Below are 25,532 nucleotides of genomic sequence, written 5' to 3' on the forward strand. Positions count from 1 at the left end.
GATTATGGACTAGAAAGAGAGAAAAAGAGATTGAGAAGGTGGGGTGGCATGTTGGATTAGATGCTACTTTGCTGTAAGAATATTCAACTATTGATAGCTACTGATGATGATGAACCATAGATGGCTAACAATTCAGACTTTATTCTTTCACAGAAAAGTTCAAAACCTATTTCTCTATACAACTATGTAAAAGATATTTTGAAATATTGTCCAGTCTGTTGTGTTGATTTTGATTGTTATAACTTTGGATATATGCTCCGATATCTGACAAAATCGAAAGACCGATTGAAAATTCAGCATAAATGTATAATACGGAATCCGGAGTTGGCCACGTCATTCACACATCCAAATGCGTTTCGAAAATCCGGTTTCTATATGAATTTATATCAATTTGTCGAGAAACAATAGTTGGTGGCCATATCATTCACACATCAAAGTGATGCGCTTCAAAAATCCGGTTTCCATATCAATTTTCAAAATATTTTATATCGGTATATCTATATGTAAACGACTTATAAATAAATAAAGTATAGTTTACTTTTAAAATTTTATGTGACATTAATTGTTTTATATTTTACTAATTTGTTTTGAAAAAAATTAATTGTAGAAGAAAAAAAGGGAAAAAAATTCTACAATAAAAGAGTCAATTTTACCAAATAGATCGAGACAACAAGAATAAACTTTTTTTAAATTTTTCATTGAAAGAATGAGATTGAAGATTATCTTATATAAACATGTTGAACACCTAAAGACAGCTCCCTCAACTTACTTCCTCGTACGAGTAAACAAGCGCAAAATGTTTACGAGGAATATACTAAAGAAGCATTTGCTTTGGAAATAGAAAGATCTATCTACATTGCTGTCCATACTGAGAATTGTGGAGCAGAATCAGCTTCAGACCCCCCTTTGATAGTTTCTTTGAAGGGCTCCTTCTGTAATACCTTTCCTTCAACACCAGATCATCAAAAACTGTCCAAGTTTGCCCTCTAGGTGAGCTGTCTGCCCACATAAATCTCTCTGAAAAAGGGTTCACCAGACTCTCTCTGAATTCCTCAGCCGTCTCACAGATCAAACCCTGATTCATGCAACAAATAAAGATTAAAGAGTAGTACTTTACTATAGAGAGACAAGAATAGGGGGTAAACATTAAAAGACAGACTACCTCAGCCATGGCTTTGATCTTCAGAGTTACATCGTTGCTGAGAAGGACGAGTTGTCCTTCGTTGATCCTTTTCCTATAGGAAACAGCATTCTCAAGAATACAATCTTCTGCAGTCGGCGATACAATTTCATGCAAATTTCCGAATGGGAATCCCCAACTTCCATCGCTGAATCGCAGCACAGGAGAAGCAGGCGGAGTTGGTGCAATTGCCCTTATATCCTCCGTTGAGCTCTGGACATGGATCCACCACTTCTCTTTCATCATGCAGTCTTCTATCCATTTCAATGCCAATTCTGCTTCTGTTGTTCGCCTAAACAGGCTACCGCGTTGCTTCAAAGAATCCAGTTCTCTGATGACTAATAATTTAATAAAGCCATCAGTGCTCATAAGAAGAAGCTATAAATCTAGAGTAATTATCATAGAGTGAGATATAGTACAAATAATTACCCATTCTTGGGATAACTAGATGAGTCCCCTTGAGACCTTCTAAAAGCTGCAAAAACTTCCTCGACTCTTTATCTAAAAGGGATGTTGTGTCTGCTATCATGGTCCATCTTCTCCTTCCATCTCCAACATATTTGATCTGCAAACAACAACTCTAGTTAAATGAAGAAAAAAAACTCATGTAGTATGTACAGCTAATTAATTCTACCCATTTTCAACTTACAGAAGTGGAATTTGTAACCTTCTTTTCCATACAATTGATGGAATTGAAGCTTCTGCAACAAGTGTCAGGAACTGAGGCTTCAGAGAGACTCAACCTAGGTGAATTGCTAAATAATGACAGTAATGGGACCTTCTCCGAGCTTCTTTCCTTTAGCACCAAGTCTTTATCCATCTTCATTAGATGACTAGAGGGCCTGGCTGAGTTCCTCTGTTTGAGAACTTTAGGTGTCCGGTTCTCTTTGTCTGGAGAGGTAATCATGTCTTCATCTTTCCCAATACTGCTGGGGAAAAAGGTAATATTGGGCGAGGATTTGCAAAACGTGGGTGGTTGAATATCCTCAAGCAGACCCGTCTTTTTAATGGATTTATGTAAACGAGAATTTGGAGGGCGGTTCTCCTTGTCCGGAGTGAATATTTCTTCATCCATTGCTTCTGAACCAGGGAAAAGCACCTTTGTAATTGATTTGGGTGATTGAATATCCTCTAGCAGACCCTTTTTAAAGGAATTCCGTGAAAAAGAACTCGGAGGACGATTCTCCTTGTCTGGAGTAAATATTTCTTCATTCATTGCTTCTGAACCAGGGAACTTTGTAATTGATTTGCTATCAAGATTCTCCTGATTCTCCCATTCAACATCAGCATTAATATCAACATTCTTGTTCTTTCTCCTGCTCTTACTTGTTTGAAGCTGAAGAGGAGTAGCAGGTTTACCTCTTCGTGACCAAATGTTGGAGCTGGATTTTTTCTCTGATCTATCAGGAGAGCTCCTTATGTTTTGCGGTGTCTGGCTTACCTTGGTATCCATAATATCAAAGAAAACATTGCCAAGAGGTAACGATAAGTCCTCAATTGCAGGGAATGTAGATTGTGGTGTCCGGCTTTCCTTGCCATGTTTACCTCTTCTTGACCTACTGTCGGAGCTGGACTTTTTTCCCGATCTGATACAGGATCTCCTTATATTTTGTGGTGTCTGTCTTTCCTTACTATCCATAATCGCAGATGAAACTTCACCAGGAAGTAAGGACAATTTCAGATATCCCGTTGAGCAGACACCTTTAAACTCACTTTGTCGATACTCTTTTATGAAAGTTTTCTGCTTTTCCTCGTCTACAAGTATTTCGGCAGCTGTAGTATCCTCGGCACATACACTTTGTGAGCTAACAAGCATGTTCGATGTTTGATTTTCTGTAGAGATCATTTGGTTTCCTTCTTCATATAGTGGGGAGACAGATGCAGGAGGTTCAAGAACCTGTCTTTCTTTGTCTTCTTGTTCATGGTTGGTATCTAAAACATCTATTTCTGGCAAGGAACAGTTGATATATTCTAGAGAATCCACCTCCGAGTGATTTTTTTCAACTTCTAGTATTTCATAGGCTAAAATGGCATCCATTTCTGGACTAGATGATGAAGTCACGTCAACACAAGAAATATCCGTCTTTTCATCCTCCATTATTGCTTCTGTTGCAGAATGACAATCTGAACTCCGGTTGCCAGCTTCAATATTGGATTGCCGCTCTATTCTTTCAGTGGAAATGTCTGTTTTTCCTTCCTCCAGTACTGATTCTGTAGCAGAATGAGAATCTGAACTCTGATTGCATACTTCAATATCAGACTCTAGCTTTATTCTTGCCATGGAAGAAATGACCATCTTCATCTTTTCTTCCTCCAGCGCCGCTTCTGTAGCAGAATGATAATCTGAACTTTGTTTGCATTCGTAGAAAAGCTGACTCAATGTCTGCAATATTACTCCGCCAACATTTTTAAGGCTCAATTCATGATCATTTCTAGATGAGCATGTTATTTCTGGTTTACCAACATCAATAGACAAATCCATGATTTCAGGCACTGATGGGATCTCTTTAATTAACCCACGATTATTATCAGGAAATAGCGACGCAATTCCTTCCAAAATCGAATCCACAGATTCAAATTCTCCATCTTTTGTGCACAAAGAATCTTCGTCCTGCAAAAACATAAGAAAAAGGTACCAAAACAAGAATCAATCAACAGTTTTAGCTTCTAAACATCGATAAATCACTGCTAAAACCAAATGTTTCCACCTGATATATGTCGTCCGCTTTTCCTAGAATTGCCAATGTATCTTCCTCTTCAACATGTTTACCTTCAGCAGCAAACAGATCTTCATCCTGTACAATTATAGAACATCTGAACATCCTTCTTCAAGAATTTTACAGCCAGAACAACGCTTTCTCACCTAGGCTAGCATGCATTTTATGTTCAATAAACTAAAGCATGAATTAACCACCTCACCTGAGACAATTTTTCTGCATTTTCCTCTTCCAGCGCTGCATTTTCCTCTTCTTTAATCATTTCCAAATCTGAGGGTGATACAAATGGGTTTTCAGTGTCATATGCACGGCTCAAAGGAACCCAATGCATCCTATATACCCTGGTTGAACTACCAACCCTTAACGTATCCCCCTCGTTGAGCTCCACACGAATCCCTGGATCAAGCTTCTTCTCTGAAACCCATGTTCCGTGGACTATGCAACATAGAAACACCCACAAGATATGAATAACAAAACAAAACTACCATTCTAGATGAAGTGCAAACTTCAGATTAACTTAACACACTAATTCTAAAAGAAATTACCATAAAGAACAAAATGCCCAAAACAAAATTGAATGCTTTAAAGATTACATGATGAGATTTCCAAAAGAACCCAAAGATAAAGCTTTGAAACTGAGAATTAAAATGTAAAATAGAACCCATTAAAACCCTAATTTGAAAGAAAAAAAAACCCTGATGAAATTGAAAAAGAAAACAGGTATCAGAAATGAAAAAGACACCATTGAAACGGAACCTATAAATCAGTAATTAGCAAGTTAAAATGAGAAGATACCAGAAGATAAATCAGTGACAAAAAGCTTGTGCAAAGAGAGATTCGAGTCGATTTGAAGGTGAAATCTGCTGATGCTCGGGTGCAATAACACGATATTGCAATCTGGGTGTCTGCCAACAATCAAGATTTCTTCAGATTCTTGAGAGTTGCTGTTGTTGACGACAAAGATGTTCTTGAGAATTACGCCATTCTTGATCACTGTAAAAACCGGTATCATCGTCTCTGAGCTAATCGCTTCTTCTTCTTCTTTGTCAACGCTCATTATTATACTTATCTTTCTTGGATTTCTTCAAAGACAAACAGACCCAAATTTTTGAATTTGGAGTGAGATAAACGACTGAATTAGGGTTTTTATCTAATAAAGATGGGGTTTTTGGTTTTGAAAAAGGTTACCGTTAAGGATTTTAGGATTATTTTATAACGGCTATTCTTTTTATCCTTATGCAAACAGCATTACCCTAACATGTTATTTATATCTAAAAATTGAAAATTGTTTTTTTTTTCACTATTATTAATGGGTTAATGTCATAAAAATTCACCAACTTTACACATTTTCTCATTTTAATCACGCAGTTTAATTTTTCTCATTTTCATGCACGAACTACCACTTTTTCTCAAATTCATGCACGGTGCTGAAGTGGCACGGCTCTATTGGTGTAATTCGCCAAGGTGGAGGTCATTTTAGACCAATAAATGAGTGACAGCTCAACACCGTGCATAAATTAGAAAAAAAGTGGTAGTTCGTGCATGAAAATTAAAAAATTTAAACTGCATGATTAAAATGAGAAAACGTGTAAAATTCGTGATTTTTTTTGACATTAACCCTAAAAATATCATTTGTACTATCATTTGATTTCTTTATTTTTCTCATTTATAAGAATCAAATGATTTAATATTTACATCCAAAATCGAACCAGACCAAAAAGGTAAATTTGCCATCAAAATTATTTTGTATCATATATTTTTAGCATCTTTTAAAAATATGTGTCAAACATGAAGAATATATTTGAACTTTTTTCACTCCAATTTGAAAAAGTGCGTAATTGACAATGAGATAGAATTAATGATTTTTAAAATTGAGATGTAAACAAACAAATAGTCAACTTGAGTATTTTTTTTAATGACTAGACTTGGATTTTATTTTTTGAAAATAAATTTAAAGTTATTTAAACTTTGTAATTTATATGAATTGCTTTTTATATTTAATAATAAACTTGATTTACAGAACTTATTTATTTCTTTTATTCTATTCTCAATTTTAATATTTATAATATATTCCATAGAATTTATATAGCAAAATATTTTTAAAAAATATTATCTTACGCACACAATTAGAAAACTTTTACATGAAATTTCTCTTTTTACTCTTATTTAAATCACATTAAAAAGAACTATTATGGAAAATTCCACTATCATTAATAAGGACAAAACAAAAAAATAAATAAAAAGATAAAGATATTAAATTTTTTTTTAATATGTGTGTAAAAGCAAATAAAACTTTTAAAATGGGAAGGAGAGTATAATTTATGAAAAGTAAAAAAAAAATTGAAATGTGAGGGGATGATTTTTGGCGAGGAAGAGATTGCAGTCACCAAAAATTAGTACTAGTGTTGTTATTTTCACGTTCATATACAGTCGACCCTCTAATAGTTAGTATTCTATAAATTAATAATTCTAATAATTAATAGAAAATTGAGAGAACCAACTTCGTTCCACGTCGGATAATTAATAATTCTATTATTTAATAATTAATAAAATTTAAAATATATTCTACATGAATATTAATTATTAGAGAGATTTTTAAAAAAAAATATATAACAATTGATAATTTATTTGAGACAATACTAACCTTAATTCATAAAGTGAAAGTTAAAATACCATCAAATTACAACTTTCTTATTCTTTTGAGAAATTTTAAAAGAAGTTATTAGATAAACAAATTAAAGTAAGTAAAGTATCTCTAATATAAAAAATATTAAAAATTATTTTACTTTATGAAACAACTTTTTAATAATTATTTTTTGGTTTGATATCAATTGATATTTTTTAAATTGAATATATAATTATTTCTTTTAAATTGAGTGATTGTAAAGTGTATTTAGTTAGTTTTTTTTATAATATAATATTAATATTAGGTCTATTAATGTAGATGTTTTACAATATCTTTTATAATTTTTTTTATACAAATTCAATAAATTAATAATTGTAATAATTAATAAATTTTTGATCCACCATGTGTATTAATTATCAGAGGGTTGACCGTACTATTAATTAGATCCCCATATTATTATTTTTCATTTTCGTTGGCCCCTATGAAAATATTATTTTTTAAAAAACCTTATGAGATGGAATGTTTATTAATAGGTAAAGACCTATTAATAAACATTGTATACAATGGTGTATAAAAACAAAAAATGATAGTATAAGGACCTAATATTAAACTTTGCCAAGTTTATTCTTTTTTAATTTGCACCATAATATCAATACATGACTCAATTTCACCCCTTTTATTATTTGTAACCCTTTCAGTTTGATCAAAGTTTCTTTGTTTCTTTTAAAATTTACACATCCTTCATGCTTGTGATTGTTTTAACTTTCGATTGAGACTTGTTTAGATGATGACTGGTACAGTAATACAACAGTATATGAAAAAAAAATGTAACCATGAATTGGCTGGCAAAGCTTCAGTTTGGCTTTTGTAAATGGCAAAATTCACAGGAACAAGCTTTAACCAAATTCATAATCGCCATGCTCACCGGCACTCAAGAAGGAGAACTGCTGACATGCAAAAATCTCAATCCAGGTTGAAGAAAAAAACACCGGAAAGTGAGAAACTACGGTTTGGAATAATTACACCAACTGTTCCTGAACTCTCTCTGAACTATCTTCACCCCCTGAATCATCTCTAAACTTTAATTTGTAAAACAAATCGTCTCTAAACTTTATATAAATCTGTTAATTTTGTTCCTGCCGTGATTTTTTCATAACTCTGTTAATTTTTGATGGTGTGTCACCTGATTTGGATCAATTCAATTTCATATCTGCCAGCTTGAATCTTATTAAATCCACAAAAAAATTAAAATTTCTATTGAGCCCATTAAAAATTAAAAATCTCACAGCGTTCAGGAGATTTTCTGTGGATTCCATAGATATTATGAGTTCTTTTAACAAGTTCAATAGTATTCTAGCTGGCTGACATGTCACCAAATGAACTATGAAGTCAAATGACACATCATCAAAAATTAACGGAATTAATAAAAATTCACAGAGGATGATTAGGGGACAAATAAAGTTTACGGACGGTTATGAGAGAGAAGCTAGTTCATAGACGATTATTGTAGATCATCCTATTGTTTGAGAGAGTAATGCATTAGTCATCATTTAGAATCTATTCAAGCCAAATACAACTACAACAGTAGGATTCTGAAACAATGCAGAAAATAAATTCCAACACTTACCTAGAAAACAAACATCCAATTATATTCCTGAAACTTCAAAAAGGAAACAAGTTAGAATTAACTACATAGAGCTCATAGATTATCCATATGACAAAGCAGGATAAACATACTTGTCAAAGGCCATAACTGGGTGAAGGCAGTCTATAGAACTTCAAAGACTTTTTCATGACAAGTAAATATACTAATTTACAAATAATCCATCTAATATTGTCCGAAAACTTAGGAACAAAAATGACATCAAAAGGGATCTTGAGTTATAGAAAAGACATATCTGCAATCTAACCGGGGTCAAGAAGAACTGCACGGAGACACGATATAGCTCCTTGAATGTCCTAGAGAGAAAGACTAAAATAAATATGGGTATTGCTCAATCCTGTTTGTTATGTGACAGCCTTGCACGGTGTCTAAGTTCAGCCCTTTTCCATCGAACAATCAAATAGCACAAGGAAAAGAGAGTGTTTATCTGCAGTTAATAAAATAGTCAGAATAAATTGGAACAACGCAGCGAAGAAAGCATATACCTAAGAATCACAGAAAATAAAGACGGAATACAGTTACCGACCAATATAATTATTGCAATGACGAGAAGAGGTCCAGACCAAAGCGCTGAAAGAAAGAGTCCTTGGGGATCGAAATAATTTTGACTTGCAAAGCTCTTCCAATTCTCACCAAGAATTCTATTAAGCCTCTCAGCAAAGTACACTCCACCCACTACGTGAAATCATCAACAATGTCAGATTGCATATTTATGATAGAAACCTATACGAAGCAAGCCTGTGAACATCCTGAATTAGGGTTGCAAAATGACATTGACCTTGCAACCACGAAAAAGGATACAAGCCCCATAACTATGAGAAACCGTGTGGCAAATGTGCCTTGACTGGGTGATGCAAACGACAAGGGGAGGTTCATCAATTGTTCGCTTAATCTAGATACATCAATTAGCTCGAATTGATTTGCATTTAAATCATAACAACTGCTTAATGCAAAACTATATGAACTTTAATCAAGCACTTCTTTTTTTCGTTTTAGCCATCTTCTAACATTTCAACACTAGCACATCCATTTAAATCATGATAACAAGTCATTTATATCATCAATCAGATTTGATTTTGTTTGTTATTTACGCGTATATATACATGCATAAAACTTGTGCTTTAGTGCTAAAATCAGAATGGAAAAAAATGAAATCAAAGACTTACAAGCAAGGAGGAACAAGCACATCTGGAAATTGATATGTTTCCTTGAAAAAATAACAATTATCAGCAGCATTACATAAAACCCAATCAAACCCATTAACCAAGGCTCCTGCAGAAGCAAAATAAGAACTCAACATTGCCCACAAACAGAACAATTGAAGAAAATCCCGCAAAGTTATAAAAGTTGGGATTTTTTTTTTGAAAAACTTACCGTCCAGTCAATGGCGTGAAAGAATCCGATAAAATGCTCATACGCTGGTTGAAAGCCGGAGCGGAGTTCCGATGAGAGTTTCTGAACGAGATCCGACATTTGGTCAATGTGCTCTTCGAAAGCTGATCTGAGCTCATCCATTTGATTCGTCAAAATTTTGGATCCGAAATAACTAGCGTGCTAAGTGTTCGATGTTTTGTCTCTGAGAAATTTTGTTTAAGAGCTTTTCTCCTTGACAACAACAAATGAGGCCGCTACCGGTTGTTATTGGCTCAATAATCAAAAAGATACTTCCTTTATTTTGTGGCAATTTAATTTTTTACCATTAAAAACTCCAAATAATAAGTGATATGAATGATCCATTTAAATTTTTTCCACTCTAATTTAGATAAATAATTACAATTGATTTGATTTGAGAATCTAAACATATTTATAGAATTTAAAAATTACAACTCTAAATTAAAATTAAAATGAATATTATATTATGTTCTTTATGTAATAAAGTTTATTTTGATCCTTCAATCCGGAATACAATATCAAAGCTTTGAAAAAAATTACCTTCAAATTAAGTATTTTGAACAAAAAACCCTTAAATTAGTGTTTTTGACTCTTATGGCTTACTTAGCTCCAAATGGATCAATAGTTTGTTGCCACCTCAATCTCAATTTTTCCAATTGTTTTTCTCCACCTCAGTAAAGGGGGTAAGATGGGTGAAATTAATCAATTTGTGGGTGTTATTGTCAAAAGCTTAACTTGTCCTCAATTGATATTTTGTACCAAATTAAAAGGATAAAATGAACCTTTCTTAATTGCTTCTTTATGACCACATGATGAAAAGCAACTATATAATAGTGTTTGCTGGTGACTGCAGATTATTTGACAGTGAAAAATGTTCATTTAATGTTGGTATACTTTTCATTTTGTCAAAAGCCAAGTTTCATTAAATGAAATATTCGAAATACAACAACGAACGATTCTTCAGCAATTTTGAACGAGTCATTCCAAAATGGAATAAAAAGTAATAGCAAAGCAATTATCAAATAGGGTTTTTTTTAGAAAATCAAATAGGGCTTTTATAGCTATTAAATGGACCATCCGATCACATTTACGGTTTATATTCTGAAATCTAATTTTCGAAAATTGAAAAACTAAAGTACATATATTATCTAATAATATTCTAATATCTCTATTATTATTGGAGGAGGAATTAGCAAACATTAATTACAGACTCCTTTAACATCTCCTCTAATGATGTGTGAAGTGTCATAGCCTTTATCACCATTGTTACTATATTATGCCATAAAAATGTCTAATCCAGCCAAAATAATATTATCTATAAAATCACCAACTACAAAACCAATAGCTTCTATTCTTGAATTTATATCAATAGCACCATTAAAGTAAAATTTCTAAGATATGGAGAATATTAAATTCAAGACTTGGTAAAAAAAACTCAAACCTTTACGACTTGTTGCAATTTTATTCAAACTTTTTAATTTTTGCAACAATATCCAAATTGCATTATTATATTGCAATAATAGCCAAATTGCACTTTTTATGTGATTTTTTTTTTAGTTTTTTGCCATTTCTTGGGACTTTTTTACTATATTATTATACATTAAAAAATAATAATAGCCTAATATCTTAATTGAAAACAACAAGTTTATCCATCAACTTGGCTATTATTGCAACAAAAAATTGCAATTTGGATATTATTGCAAAAATTAAAAGATTTGGATAAAATTGCAATAGGTCGTAAATGTTTGGGTTTTTTTTACCATTAGGCTTAAATTCAATGTATGTAATTATCAGAGTGAAAAACGAATCTCGTAAAAAAAAATAATGATATAATAATATGGGAATAATAAAAGTTTAAATGTCACTAAATCAAATAAATTCATATTGTCAGTGGAAATGAGTATTTGATGTTAAAACTTTAGATGAATTCTGCCCCAAGCATATATCATCAGAGCAATAAAATGATGAATAAAACTCCGATACGTGTATATATTTTTTTTAATATATTCTGAAACTAGATTATTTGATAAAAAATTAAACTCAAGTATAAGGTTAAGGATAGTTTATTTTGTTGTGGAATAACCTAGCATATTCTTGACCTCTCGAACATAAATTTGGAGCATCTATATGATTAGGTAAAGTTCAACATCAAAAGTTTGCTGAAAAGTGAAGATCACTCAAATTAAAGTGGATATGCTAATCATGATAACAAAAGATAATCACATCAATATTTTGTTCTTTTTACTTTTCTCAAGTTAAACTAATTTCATTTTAATTTACAAAAAAAAAATCTTATAGAATTATCCTTCAAGCTTTGTATAACCCCAGTTAAGTAATGATGTAAATTAAGCAACATACTTTGCTTTAATGAGATATAATCAAAAATTTGATATGAAATTTCATTATATTAATGTTACAAAATATTAACGAATGTGTTAGATAGAATATATAGAATAAAATTTGATTCGTAAATTGCATATCATACACAACGCCATGCAGAGGCCGTAAGTAAGATCCTATCTTGCCACCCTAAAGAAATTGCTCTGGCATCATCTCTTTCAAAAATCCTAAATCCACTACAAGTACTATTTTCTCCATTAAATTGATCAATAGGACAACGATTTGTTCTAATTTTCAGAAGCAACTTAGCTTGAATCAAAGATTTTGAACTCAATTTCATCCCTCCAAATCCATGGCTCTCCATTCTTCCTTTCAACATCTCCATTTTCTCGTAGTTTCCGATCACATCATCTTCATCGTAGTTAAGCATCGCTTTGATTTCTTTACCAAGATGATTCTTCTCGATGTTTAACCGTTCTAAACTGTCTAACGGAAGACAGTCGTCTAGAGAATCGTACATGGCCGCGAAGTAATGTAGCGATTCCATGAATCTTGATAAGAAACTTCTTGGAGTGTTTCGGTGACCTTCTTGCTCGACTAATGTAACAATCGAAGGGTTAAGCGAATGTATCGATTTTAATGTGTCGGATAGTTTCAAAAATTCGTTCATTAAATTAGTATTTAGATGAAAAACTAAATTCACTGCCACCGTTTCGTTCTTCTTCTTTTTCTTTAGATTATTAATGTTATTGATCATCGTGATCAAATTCTTGGATGACCCTCTCAATAACCCTTGAAATTCAAACCCTAGGTTTCGAAACCCTTTGGAGAAGCTAACTAATCTACTCTCAGTTTCTTGTAATTCTTCTAAATTTCTTCCAAAACCCGTTATTCGAAGCGAAATTCGATTGGCAATACTCGCTTTCTCCGACAATGACTGTATCAAAGACGGCCATTGAAATCCGTAGGAAACATCAAAATCGATAACGTGCAATGCACGACTATTAGTATTATTATTATTACTCTGTTCTTCTTCTTCTAATTCCTTTTCGAAAGCTTCAAGAATCGCCTGATTCGCAGTGAAATGAGCGAATTGATAGTACGGAGAGACGCGATAAAGATTTGTAAAAGCCAAAAACTCTTCATCACTAGTAGGATTCTTCATGATCATGTCAAAAAACGGTGATTTTCGTGTTAGAAGCCGAGCAGCCAATCCATCGGCAAAATAAGCAACAACCCTTTGAACAGAATCTCCTGTTAAAGAAACACTTTGATATAATTCAGTTAAATTCTGTAAAGCTGTCGTAACATTATTATCATCAACTGAAGTTGCTGTAATAAGAAGCAAATGAATCAAGTGGAGCCCTTTCCCATGATCATCAGCTTGATGATCATGATCATGATCATCAACAATTAAAGTACCTTTTCTTTTATGATCTGGATGTGGTTTCATCATTTTTTCTCTCATTTGAAGTAACTTGAAGATTTTTCCTTCTTCTTCATAGTTAGAATGATCATTCATGGGATCGAAAAGTGCTTTTATGATCGTCGATCTCTTCCGTTTCCGCACGTTGCCGGCCGAATAATCGGTAACGATTGCCAGGTTAAGACTCAAAAGCTCCTCCTCTTCTTCTAGAATATCTTCCATTGATGCGCAGAGAAAATGAAATGAGGTCTAGACCAAAAAAAAGATGAGAGTTTGATGGTAAAGAGTTGAGGTTTTATTGAAGAAGAAGTGGGGGATCAATGGGAATATAACTCATAGATATTCCATTATGTCTTCACATGAGAATAAGACCAAAGATTATATAGCAAAAAGTTGGACATTTTTTTTCTTAAATTCCATGAGAAAGAACAAGAGAGATCTAGAGAGAAAAGAGAGATGTGGGCATATTTTATACTCAAGAATCGGTGTCATAGGTCAAGAAGACAAAGCATATTCAATATAATGGAAATTCTTAAGCAAAATGCATGTTTGGTTTCTACACTATCACTTTTAAATCAATTTCATATGTTGATAGTATTTCTAGTTCAATTTTAAAAATTGCTCCAAAATTCTACTAAAAGTTTATATGTTAACCGAAACATTGGACTATATTTACTTTTTTTTTAAATTATGTGTGACTTAATAATTATATATCCATAATATAAAAAACATTGGCGAGTTGGACATTAAGGTAGGATGCTTTGATAAAAAAAAATATTGTTATGTTGTTAGGTTCTTTGGTAGTTCGGAAGTTTCAGAACAAGACATATACAGTCGACAAAAAACAGCGGTGAAATATGGGAATTCTGACCTACCGTCCTTCCAAGTCTTGTCTCTATTTTCTTCTTCTAGATCCTATTTTTATTGGGCTCCTTACAAATTTACCTCAAAAACAAAAATAATAGGATAATATACCTCAACACAGAAAAGTTAGAAAAAATACATCGCAACTTTTTAGATATTATATTTTTACTCTACATGACAAAAGGTTAATGAATTTACTCCAACATAAAAAATGCATGACCTGACACTTTCCTTCTTTTCTATCTTTCTTTCTCTTTTCACTTTTTTTCTTTTTCTCTCTCTCTTCTTCTACTTTTCTTCTTTTTCTTTCTTCCTTTTTTTCCCTGCATTTTTCATTTTCATTTTTTTTAATTTTCCGTCATCTTCAATCATAAATTTTATTTCAATTTTTTTAATTATTTACGTATCATTATTTTTTATCTCGCAATTTGATATTTCAGATCTAGATCTAAAAAAGCACCAGTGATATTATCATATCGGTATCACAATTTTTTTCATAATATTATCATAAAAGCAGCAGTGACATTATCATCTCGGTATCATAATGTTTCTGTAAAAAAATTATTTTTCATATGTTATCATACTATTATCGTTAACTTTGTCATACTATTATCATCTGTTTTTATAAAAATTATCATAACATTATCATAATATACTTTATCATAACAGTATCATAAATATATTATCATATTATTATCATGACGTACTTTATCATAGCTGTATCGTAACCATTTATCATTAACCTTATCATACTATTATCATAACATAATCATAATAAACTTTATCATAAGAATATCATAAAATATTATCATAACATTATCATAACGTACTTTATCATAATTATATCATAAACTCATCATACTATTATCATAAACCTTATCATACTATTATCATAAACCTTATCATACTATTATCATAATCGTATAATATTATGATACTGATATGATAACGTTATGATACAGACATGCTAACGTTAATGATACCGATATGATAATCAAATATTTTTCTTGACAGAAAATCGTTTTTCTCTACGGTGTTATGATAATGATATGATAACGTCATAGTGATAACGATATGATAATCAAGCGCTGTTTTCTGCAAAAAAACGATTTTTTTTGCAGAAAATCGTTTTTAATGTAGATTTTCATATCTCAAACTGAAAAAAATTCACGAACAATTTTTTTAGATCTGAGAGTTAAAATAAATCGTAATAATCACCGCGAGTTAAGAAAAAATCGCTAAAATATGGAAGAACGATGAATCGAAGGCGAAGCGAAGATGAAGCGAAGGCGGAGCAACGGCGGAGTGACGACGGAGTGATGGCGGATCGTTGAAGGAACGACGACGGCGTGATAAAGAAAGAAAAAAATGAAGAAGAAGAAAACAATGAAGAAGAAAAAAAAAGGAGAAGAAGAAGATGAAGAAGAGAGAGAGAGAGAGAGAATCTGAAAAAAAATATATATATTAGAATAAAAATAAAATATTTAGAGTAAAAAACAATAAGAAATAAGTATTATTATAATAAAAAAAACTATAGAGTAAAAAAATAAAAGTGCTAAAAAGGTGAGGTATTTTTTATATGTTTTCTTTATTGAGGTATAATTTACTATTATTTTAGAAAATAGAGTGTTTTACCTAATTTTCTCATTTTTATTGCTAATCTCCATTAATTATTTTGCTCCCATAAGCATTAATTCATGTTTTAATTGCCGAATACATTTTTGAAAATTAATGATCTCATAATCTCGTTTTAAAAAAAATTATATAGTACACACATATGCAATATGGCAATACAGATTGAAAAAAGCAAAATTTATGAGCAATATTTGTAAAAATTCTTATAATCTGAAAATGTTCATGCTTGTAAATATTTTAAAGTTGTGAGTAACAATTTTTACATAAAAATATTAATATGCCTCTATATTTTAAATTTTTTATTTGTCGGATTCCTCTTCAATATGATTTTATACTTATAAATTTTTATTTATCTGATCTTTTTAAAGTTTGATGGTGTGATCCATTTTGTTTAGATAAAGATAAAAGTTTAAAAAGAATCAAATAAATAATATGTAAAAGTACATGGACTTCAAGATGATCAGTTTGATTATATCTTTATCAAACTGCAACAATCAGAAGAATACTTGATATATATGAAGAAGTTATTTTTTGAGCATTGTACTTAGTTTTTGTAGAGATACCTGCAAACATATATACTTTGGCAGGAATCAAAAAATTCTACATCTCTTACAAGAGATAGGAATATGCTGAGGAGCTTAGACAAATTTAGAGAAGTACATGTACAAATAGGAGTATGCGCCGGGCGAATCGATAGTAGAAATAATCCATAAAATTTTAAAGAAAATAAAAAATAAATCAAATGAAAAGATAAAATTCAATTAGGTCGGGTTTTCGGTTAAAAAAAACATAAGAATAAGTTTTCTTTTTATTTTAAAAATAAAAAATTTAAGAGATATTAAATTTAAATTAAATTGTTTATCACACGTTTCAATCATTTGAACGCATAAACAAATTATATTATTTTTAGAAAAATTATATTAAATATAGTTCGGTTGTTTATTTCAATTTTGAAATTGAAAACCAAATAAAATTAAAATTATAAAAAATGTATAACAAATAAATCGAATTAACCATTTTATTTATTTGATTCTATTTGATTTGATTTTTTTTTTATCATTTCGGTCCGTTCCCAAGTGATGCTGTATTAATTTATTAATCAGCTAGGTTTTCACATTCATACAGTCTAGTGATCTAAGGATGAGCATCTTGTTTAATTTTTGGCAGAAATAGACAGCATACAAAAGTTGAATAAAGAAAAGATTGCATCAACGGTTTGAATAATTTAGTTGATTTCCTTCAAGAATACGTTTGCAAAGTTGTTAGATTGTACACATAGAAATTGCTGTTTGAATTAGTCTTAATAGGTATATACATGCATGCATGAGCGAGCCAATTTATGAAATACAATAATAATTTATATCTTATATGTATTGAAAAAAGTTAAAATTCAATTTAATCCTTAAACTTATATTTTTAATATGAATAAATAAAAATTATATTACTATGAGATTTAATAATTTAATGACTTCATTTTAAGTTTTTAAAATTATTAACATTTTTTTTTGAAAAATTCAATTTTTTTGTTTTTTAGTTATGAAACAAATGAAATGGAATTGAAATTTGACTTTTTATTTAAATTATTTGGTTTAGGTGACTAAAACCAAAACTGAACGGAAGGAATAAAATGTTATCGGAAACAAAAATAAAAGAGTATATCATTTAATTTTTAAATAAGACGGATTAAAATATCAACGATAACATATGTTGGGCCTGATAGTATTTGCTCTAAAACATATAAATAATATAAAAATAATACGGACTAAGATACTTCTAGATAAAATTGATCGTAGCACAGCGGAGGAAAATAACTTGATTAGGAAGATGGATGAACCGATTTTGCGGCAAAAGTTTAGTGAATATATCTACTAGCTGTAGGATTGAGCACAGTTCGGTTCGATTTGGTGTACAAATTGCCAGAATTCCTACAAAATTTAAAACCAAATTTTATAATTGGTCTACGGTTTTTTCGGTTCTTCAGAGAATAACAGCAGTTTAAATTACTAAACCAATTAATCGTATAGTAAAAGAATTGATTTCAAAGTTCTCTCTCTAAATTTTTTTATTTTACCTTCTCTCTAAAAAAATTCACTTTTCATCTTCATCTTTTGAAAGGTGGAAGAAAGTAATTTTCTGATTTTAATCGGAAAATATTTTCTCTTAGCCCATGATATTATTTATCTTATGGTTGATAATCTGTGATCAATAAATCTCTTCGATAGGAAGTGTATCTATCCGATTTGAATTTTATAGTGTTTAAATAAACTTATATGGTTTTATTTTAAGTTTGTAGTGTGATTTATTAGATCATTCAAAAAAAATTAGTGTTTGTTCGGACTTTAGATTTAAGTTCTTGTAAATTTAAAAAATTGAAAGATTTATCAATCTAATTTTTTATAATCTCGTTGAAGATGATGATCGGATATACAAGGTTTCAACGGAATAAGCAAATCGTCGGTCTAATCGGAAGAAGTTAAATCAGAATACCTCGTCCCAACGAAACCTTATTCATCGTTGAGTCAATTTTGTTGGACCCATGTGTAGATTTTGCTTGCTTTCGATTCAATATTCGTCACAGAATTATTCTATCTTTTTTTTTTCAAAAAGAAACTCCAAATATCTAACGGATAATGGATAATGTGAAAAGGCGTACAATTGTTATGTTCAACAGATGTAAAAGGTAACTAACAATCAAAAGACATGAATGAATCACTAATTGAAATCACTATTCTATAAACGGTTTTGAAATGTGGGTTTAATGAAGAAAGTTAGTCTTGAGTGTTGGTCGAAGGTGGTACTCTTGCCGCACAATTTGAAAATTTAAAATAATCTTTAAAAATCAAAAAATAATTATTGGTTTTTTTACCTAAGACAATAACTATCGTTTTTTTCTTAATAGGAAAACGGAAAACTAATACTACTATTATACACGAAACATCATAACACGACTCCTTAATTAAATTGTCTTGCTTATGGAAGACAAGTCTCCTTAACACGATGGTGTTAAATTATTATTCTTCAAAATAATATTATAAAATAAACTTAATAATAAAATTAAAACAATAAAATCTTATGATTTTTTTTTATATTCAAGCTTGTTTTAGAACATTAAGCATATGGCAACTTATTAAAAATAACTATGCTTAAAAACCATAGTTTTGTAATGGCACCAAAAATACAAAATAAATTATAAATTTTAGTAAATTTTATATTTGTTACAGATTTTTAGTTTTGGTTACTTAAAATATGGCCTTTTTTAATTATAAAAAATTACATTTTTTAAAATATTTAATTATTTTTTTGATAAAAATAATGATATAAACAATGAAACAATAATATGATAAATTATAGTTCAATGTTTATGTTATTATTAACTTTATCAAAAATTATTAATATTCCCAATTATAAAAAATTTATAATTTATATTTTAAATTATTAAAATAAAAAAATTATATTAAAATAATAAAGCATGCTAATGTTTAAAAATCTAAAATTGTTGGTGTAAATATATTTTTTTACAAAAAAAATCACCGAACACTTAAACAATTTTCATTTAACACTTTACTTTTTTTTCTTTGTCCGCTTTGTATGAAAAATATATCGAAAATATATATGCAATATATTTTTACAATGTCAGATTTGTAGCTATTATTTTTTATAGATAAATACAAAAATGTATAAAATATTAATAAAAAATTAAATTTAGAATGTATTTTTAAAAATTACATTTTTTTAATAATTTTACGGTTAATCCAAAGACATGATCCATAGATTAGGTGGCAAATGGGGGGCAGCTGCAGTCCATTTTCAATATGCGGACCATTTCCGGACTTTTTCATCAAATCTACCTATTTATACAATAAAGTTTAATTTAGATTTTCTTACTACTGAAAATTTCGAATTGATTGATCGCTTTTTTCTTTTGTTTACTTAGTCATACAATATTATAGAAAAAAGGCCTAATGTCTTAAAAATCCCGATCTTTTAGCCCCTTTTTAATCATACTCTGACGTTGAAAATTTGTCAATTTTACCCTATTTTGCATTTTTGTGTTTCAATTGTACCCTGAAAAATTAAATTAACATCTTTTGCGTTTGGAAATTTGTTTAAAACATTCTCCATGTCTCGCATATATTGATTGTATATTTTTAAAATTTATTTAAATTTAGTTAAATTAATTAATAATTTAAATTAGTGTTAATTTGATTATGGTTTTTAGTTAGTTTTTAAAAATAAAGGACTTATTTGTACTTTTTTGAATAAAAAAGAATTTAATTTCATGTTTAGACTTAATTAATTGAATCATTTCATCATTTAAGTAAAAAAAATTAACAAAAATTAAAATATTGGGGTACAATTGAAAACGGAAAATTTAAAAATGGATAAAATTGACAAATTTTCAACGTCGAGGTGGAATTGGAAAAAAGTTTAAAGGTGAGTGGTTTTTGAGTGATTAGGCCTAGAAAAAAAAACTACAAGACAAAATTTTGAATATTTCTTTAATAATGCATTTATACAAATATTCATGCTCGCTTTAATAATGGAAAAACTAATACTATGAAGTGTCCTGAACGAATTTCAACTACACGAGAATATTCTTAAATATTTCATATTTAGACTAATTCCAATTCGAGTCGGGTAGGTCTCTTGCGGGAGGAAAAGTTTTGACTTCAAATTTTAAACGGCTGTACGATTCACCCGCAATCTCACTTAAGTCAGGCGAGCGCCGTATCAACTCACATGTGCCTTGATACTATGGAAAGACTAAATAAGGCAAAAGATAATAATATAAATTCGAACTTTTAATCAGTATCTAAAAATATATATAATTTAATTCTCAAATATATCAAACTGATATCAAGAATGCATTTTCAAAATGATCTCGAAAAGATTAAGAAAAAATCCCGAATACCCTTATTATATTAAGAAGAATGTTTAACTACAATTTTAAATATAATAAAATTTGGAAAAAAAATAACTTGACAAAATAAGTGTAAAATCACCATTAACATTTGTAGAAAAATGCAGGAGTGGTTAGATAGAATGATTGCAAATCCATATATGTGGCTACTTTTTGGAAAAGAAAAAAATTATAAGGAATCTTTAAATATCTTTCATCTTTTTGACAAAAACTCTAGATTAGGGCTGTGCAAAAACCGAACCAAACCGAACCGTTTCACCGAACCGAACCGAAATTACAATTACGGTTCGGTTATTTGGTGACTATGGTTCGGTTCGGTTTGTAATTAGGTAAAAGTTTGGTGTTCGGTTTTCGGTTCGGTTTGAGCATTTTAAAAACCGAAAAAACCGAAAAACCGAACAATTAATAAAAAAATAAAAATATATATATTAATATATATAAATTTATATTTTTTTGATTTAATATTTTAATTATAGTTGATATATAAGTTAATAAACTTCATATAACATATAATTATACTAATAACTATATAAAAATATTTATTAGACACTTATTATTTAATATTAGAATTTATTTTATGATAAAAAAATTAAAAAATGAAGAAAGTAAAAAATTTCGGTTTTTCACCGAACCAAACCGAACTTTTCGGTTCGGTTTGGTGTAAGCCAAAATTAGAATTCGGTCCGGTTCGGTTTGTGATTTTTAACAAACTTCGGTGTTCGGTTTGTTCGGTTCGGTGACCGAACCGACCGAACTAACCGAACGCACAGCCCTACTCTAGATTGTTTATATTTCTGTAAGGATTTTAACCATGACTACATAGGATCTAGTTGGTTGAAAAATGTCTGAAGAGATACAAATTAAATTATAAAATCTTTGTTATTCTCTTTGAAAATAGTCAGTTCGAATATCATGATTTGATTGTGATTTAATTCAGTTTAGACTGCGCTATAATATTAATACAGATGTTACCAAGAATTTATTTTTGAATTGAATTCATGACCTTTCTTATGTTAAAATCAGATGCAGCGGTTACCATTAAATCAGAAGGTATAACTATTAATTATGATATATTTTAGGGATGGCAATGAAAATTTCTATTTTCCGTGCAGACATGCTTTTAATGGGGCGGAAATTCTCTATCAATTATCTCCATAGATACAGGGATGGAGAAAAATCATTTTCCGTCCAAGGAGATGGAGAGGGGACGGGGAGCATAGTCCCCACTCCATAAGAATTTCCATCCCCGTCTTTATGGACTCCCAAATTTATGTTTGTATATATTTTATATTATATTATAGTTTTTAATATTATTATTCATAATTTTAAATAATTTAATTTAATTTTTTATTAATTTATATTTAATTATAAATATATAATATCATAAAAGATAATAATATTTTTTATAATAATTTATTTAAAAATGTTTCATAAAAATAAAAAGATTATTTATATGTTATATTAAATTATATGAAGAACTGAAATTTTTATGGAGTTTGAGACGGAAATAGTTTCATCCCCATCAATTAAATGAGAATAATGATAGAAATTTTCTACAGAAGTGGAAATGGGGATGACTTCTCCGTCTCCATTGCCATCCCTAATACAATTTTTTTTTCCAGAGATGAATGTCATAGTTTGATTATAATTTGATCCAACTTGACCTCCGTCATATGATTATTTGATACCACTTGAAACGACAACTTTTAATCCTAAATTATTATTATTTTTCTTTATTTTAATGTGTATACATTTATTTTTATTTTATGAACTTCTTGCTTTTTTATCCTTTTATTTTTTTTATGCATACAAAAAGAAAAGTTATTAATCCCACGATTCTTTACAAAATCTTTTTATAAATTTAATTTACTACTACTTTTTATTTATAGAGTGGCCTACTACCATAAACAAAACTTTGATAAGTATTGTTTTCATTAACCTAACAAGTATAACAGCGCCAATGTGAGAAAAGTAACACAAATTAAATTGGATTTATTAAGCTATTGAGTCTCAAGAAAATATAATTATTATTTATACTTGTGTCAAAAATATAGAACCAAATTAAAATTTAATTTATTTAGTTAAGTCTTTTGACTAATTAGTTAATTAAAATCAAAAATAGATGATGAGAATAAAAATGGACCGTAACATTTGATTTTCAAATAAGGGAAATGAAACAATGACTTATAATATATGTGGGAGATTTTAAAATAATTTTCTTTTAAATTATTAAAGAATAATTAAGATAACCTTTCAATTGCGAAATTTTTTATTTCTCAATATATCAACAAATGTATTTTTCGTCTCTCTTGTTTCTTTATTTATTTATTTCTTTTTTAATAATGAGAAAGCGGTCATAAATTTTTATCGTATCGTTTATTTTGTTTAGTGACTTTTATAAAAATAGATGTGAGGAAATTGAAATTTTAATTCCAACTCATAAACCCAACAATCATCACATTAAATCTGTATTATTAAAAACCTGTATTATTAGAATTAATTGTGAGTCACATGGACCACATCAAATTTAGAAATTAATCTAGAGAAAACTACACTCTATGACTCAGCTTTCTCAAACTTTATATTAGTGACCCAAACATAATTCTTGTGCAACTATCTTTTTTCTTTAAATGTTTACATTTTGTAGTTCATTAATATGAAAAAAGGGTCAACACGCCTCCTGAACTTGTAACACAGGGTCATTTAACCCAGTTTTAACTTGTTTGAGCAACTAACCCCAAAACTCTTCATTTTTTGGTCAGATAATCCTATAATTTATTTTTTTATTGCAAAAAATAAATTTAGAATAATTTTATCGCAACAATTATAAAATATTTTAATTTCTATTTCGCATTACTCATCTCCGATTTGTATTTTACGCGTTTTAAAAATACAATTATGGAGTTATTTGACCCAAGAATGAAGAGTTTTGGGGTTAGTTGCTCAAATAAGTTAAAATTGGGTTAAATGATCCTCTATCACAAGTTTAGGGGGTGCGTTGACCCTTTGTTCTTAATATTTTAGTCCTAGCTTACCTCACTATGAGGTTAGAGTTTAGAGGTTAGGAATTAGAAATTAGAGCTTATGGGTTAAGTGGTGGTCAAAGGTGGTGGGTGGTGGTTAGCGGTGGTGGATGGTGATTAGCGGCGGTGGTCAGCTGGTTGGAGGTAATGACTGTGGTGGTCGACATCTTGAAGGTAGTGGCATGCGGTGGTCAAAGATGGCGACCGAAGTTTAAAATAAGTTATTACAATACGAACTTGTATTCTTCTAGCGAGTTATTTTATGATCTTCCACTAAATTGAAAGCCTGTTATTTTCAATTTTATTATATATATATATATATATATATATATATATATATATCTCTCTCTATATATATATATATATATAGAGAGAGAGAGAGAGAGATAGAGAGACTAATGAAATGTCGACACCTGTCAATAAATTTTAAAATTATGTATAAATATGGAATTATAAAAAAAATTAAATATAAGCTGAAAATAAATTTATCTAAATTATATTGAATGGAAATTTTATATAATTTTTTTAATAAACTGATAACAGATTTAAAGTAAAGTTAGTCTAACTAAAATAATATGATAAAAATTATAAGGCCAGAGATAAATTTATAAAAAAAATTAAAATCTTGTAAACTAATTAAAATTTTATTAAAAATAACTAAATTTAAACTTAAAATAAATAAATTGAAATTTTATTGAAAACAAATTATATGTAAATTTAAAATAAACTAATATGAAATAATTTTTTAGCAAATTAATTAGAATAGTTGCTTGGGCCAATAAAATTCTACCTGATGGAGAGATTGTTGGAGAAGTGACATAACTTCATATTTTATACTACAAAATCAATAAGACTAAAAAAAAAATACTGTTTTGGAAAATAATTTTTGGGTATATTAAAAGTCGAATTTATGCTTATGGAAATTATTGAATAATAAAAAAGGTAGAAGGTACAATAAAAATTTCGATTTTTTTTAAAAAATACAGATCAACACTTTTATTTTTTTAGGCACAATTAAATCTTCATGTCTTTAAAATTGAACAATTAAACTCTTGTGGTTTTATAATCGAACAAATAAACCCCTTTTTATTTACTTTTGGAACTTATTCTCTCAAATTTTCGGTAAATATTTTAAACATTAAAATTATTTTTAAACTTTTATCTTATATGATTATGTGAGACATGTCAGCCATTAACGAGTGTTTCTAATGATGTTGGACGAAGGGGGTTATTAATTTGTTCTTAGAGGACTTAATTATATCCAAAAAGTATAAAATGGCTCATATGTATTTTTGTAAAACCTACTAGGATTTTTTTATATCTTTTGTCAATAAAAAATAAAATGAAAAGTTAAAAACTCAAAATTCTGTGTAGTAATGGCCGGACATTGCTAAATATGTCAAGAACTATAGACAAAAATATAATATATAACTAATGATCGCAAAGAAGTACAAATCTATGATGATTATTAAAAAGAGAAGGTACGAAACTAAAATGACACATATGTATTATTTTTATACGAAGGCTGAGATTACCACATAAAACGAAAATTTGGCATTTTGCTTAATATATTTCTTGGAAAAACTAAATAAAAGGGTCATAAATTAACTTTATCAAAAAAGACATATTATTTGGTTACAATACGAGAGGAAGTTTCTATTCTCTAATCTGAAAGTGGGTATAAAAAATTGACTTTTTAGGCTAACTTTGCTAATTAAAAGTTGTATTTGTTAGATTTTGATTAA

At 29.4% G+C, this 25,532-nt stretch overlaps 3 protein-coding genes across 3 annotated transcripts; all 3 read right to left on the minus strand.

Annotated features, from left to right (window-relative positions):
- Positions 1-676: 676 nt before the first annotated feature.
- LOC126664565 (FHA domain-containing protein PS1) lies at positions 677-5,131 on the minus strand. The gene is made up of 7 exons (XM_050357015.2): positions 4,693-5,131; positions 4,100-4,332; positions 3,889-3,975; positions 1,830-3,791; positions 1,610-1,745; positions 1,163-1,518; positions 677-1,075 (listed from the first exon to the last, which is right to left on the minus strand). The coding sequence occupies exons 1-7, from the start codon at positions 4,952-4,954 to the stop codon at positions 848-850; spliced, it is 3,264 nt and encodes a 1,087-aa protein (XP_050212972.1). The 5' UTR covers positions 4,955-5,131; the 3' UTR covers positions 677-847.
- Positions 5,132-8,146: 3,015 nt separating this feature from the next.
- LOC126667879 (uncharacterized) lies at positions 8,147-9,820 on the minus strand. The gene is made up of 4 exons (XM_050360999.2): positions 9,561-9,820; positions 9,353-9,458; positions 8,713-8,861; positions 8,147-8,613 (listed from the first exon to the last, which is right to left on the minus strand). Exons 1-4 carry the CDS (start codon positions 9,699-9,701, stop codon positions 8,518-8,520), a joined length of 492 nt encoding a protein of 163 aa, XP_050216956.1. The 5' UTR covers positions 9,702-9,820; the 3' UTR covers positions 8,147-8,517.
- A 2,205-nt stretch (positions 9,821-12,025) lies between these two features.
- LOC126680795 (GRAS family protein RAM1-like) lies at positions 12,026-13,895 on the minus strand. The gene has a single exon (XM_050375991.2). It carries the CDS (start codon positions 13,564-13,566, stop codon positions 12,058-12,060), a length of 1,509 nt encoding a protein of 502 aa, XP_050231948.1. The 5' UTR covers positions 13,567-13,895; the 3' UTR covers positions 12,026-12,057.
- Between the last annotated feature and the right edge of the window lie 11,637 nt (positions 13,896-25,532).

The sequence above is a fragment of the Mercurialis annua genome, linkage group LG1-X, assembly GCF_937616625.2.
Source record: "Mercurialis annua linkage group LG1-X, ddMerAnnu1.2, whole genome shotgun sequence".
In the NCBI taxonomy this organism is placed as follows: domain Eukaryota; kingdom Viridiplantae; phylum Streptophyta; class Magnoliopsida; order Malpighiales; family Euphorbiaceae; genus Mercurialis; species Mercurialis annua.

Coding starts and splice junctions, on each gene's coding strand:
- LOC126667879 (XM_050360999.2), bottom strand. CDS start 9,701: ATGGATGAGCTCAGATCAGCTTTCGAAGAGCACATTGACCAAATGTCG. Junction 9,459..9,560: donor TTCACGCCATTGACTGGACG/GTAAGTTTTTCA, acceptor TTGCTTCTGCAG/GAGCCTTGGTTAATGGGTTT. Junction 8,862..9,352: donor GTGCTTGTTCCTCCTTGCTT/GTAAGTCTTTGA, acceptor GATTTCACGTAG/TGGGTGGAGTGTACTTTGCT.
- LOC126680795 (XM_050375991.2), bottom strand. CDS start 13,566: ATGGAAGATATTCTAGAAGAAGAGGAGGAGCTTTTGAGTCTTAACCTG.
- LOC126664565 (XM_050357015.2), bottom strand. CDS start 4,954: ATGAGCGTTGACAAAGAAGAAGAAGAAGCGATTAGCTCAGAGACGATG. Junction 3,976..4,099: donor ATGCAGAAAAATTGTCTCAG/GTGAGGTGGTTA, acceptor ATAATTGTACAG/GATGAAGATCTGTTTGCTGC. Junction 1,076..1,162: donor AGATCAAAGCCATGGCTGAG/GTAGTCTGTCTT, acceptor TGCATGAATCAG/GGTTTGATCTGTGAGACGGC.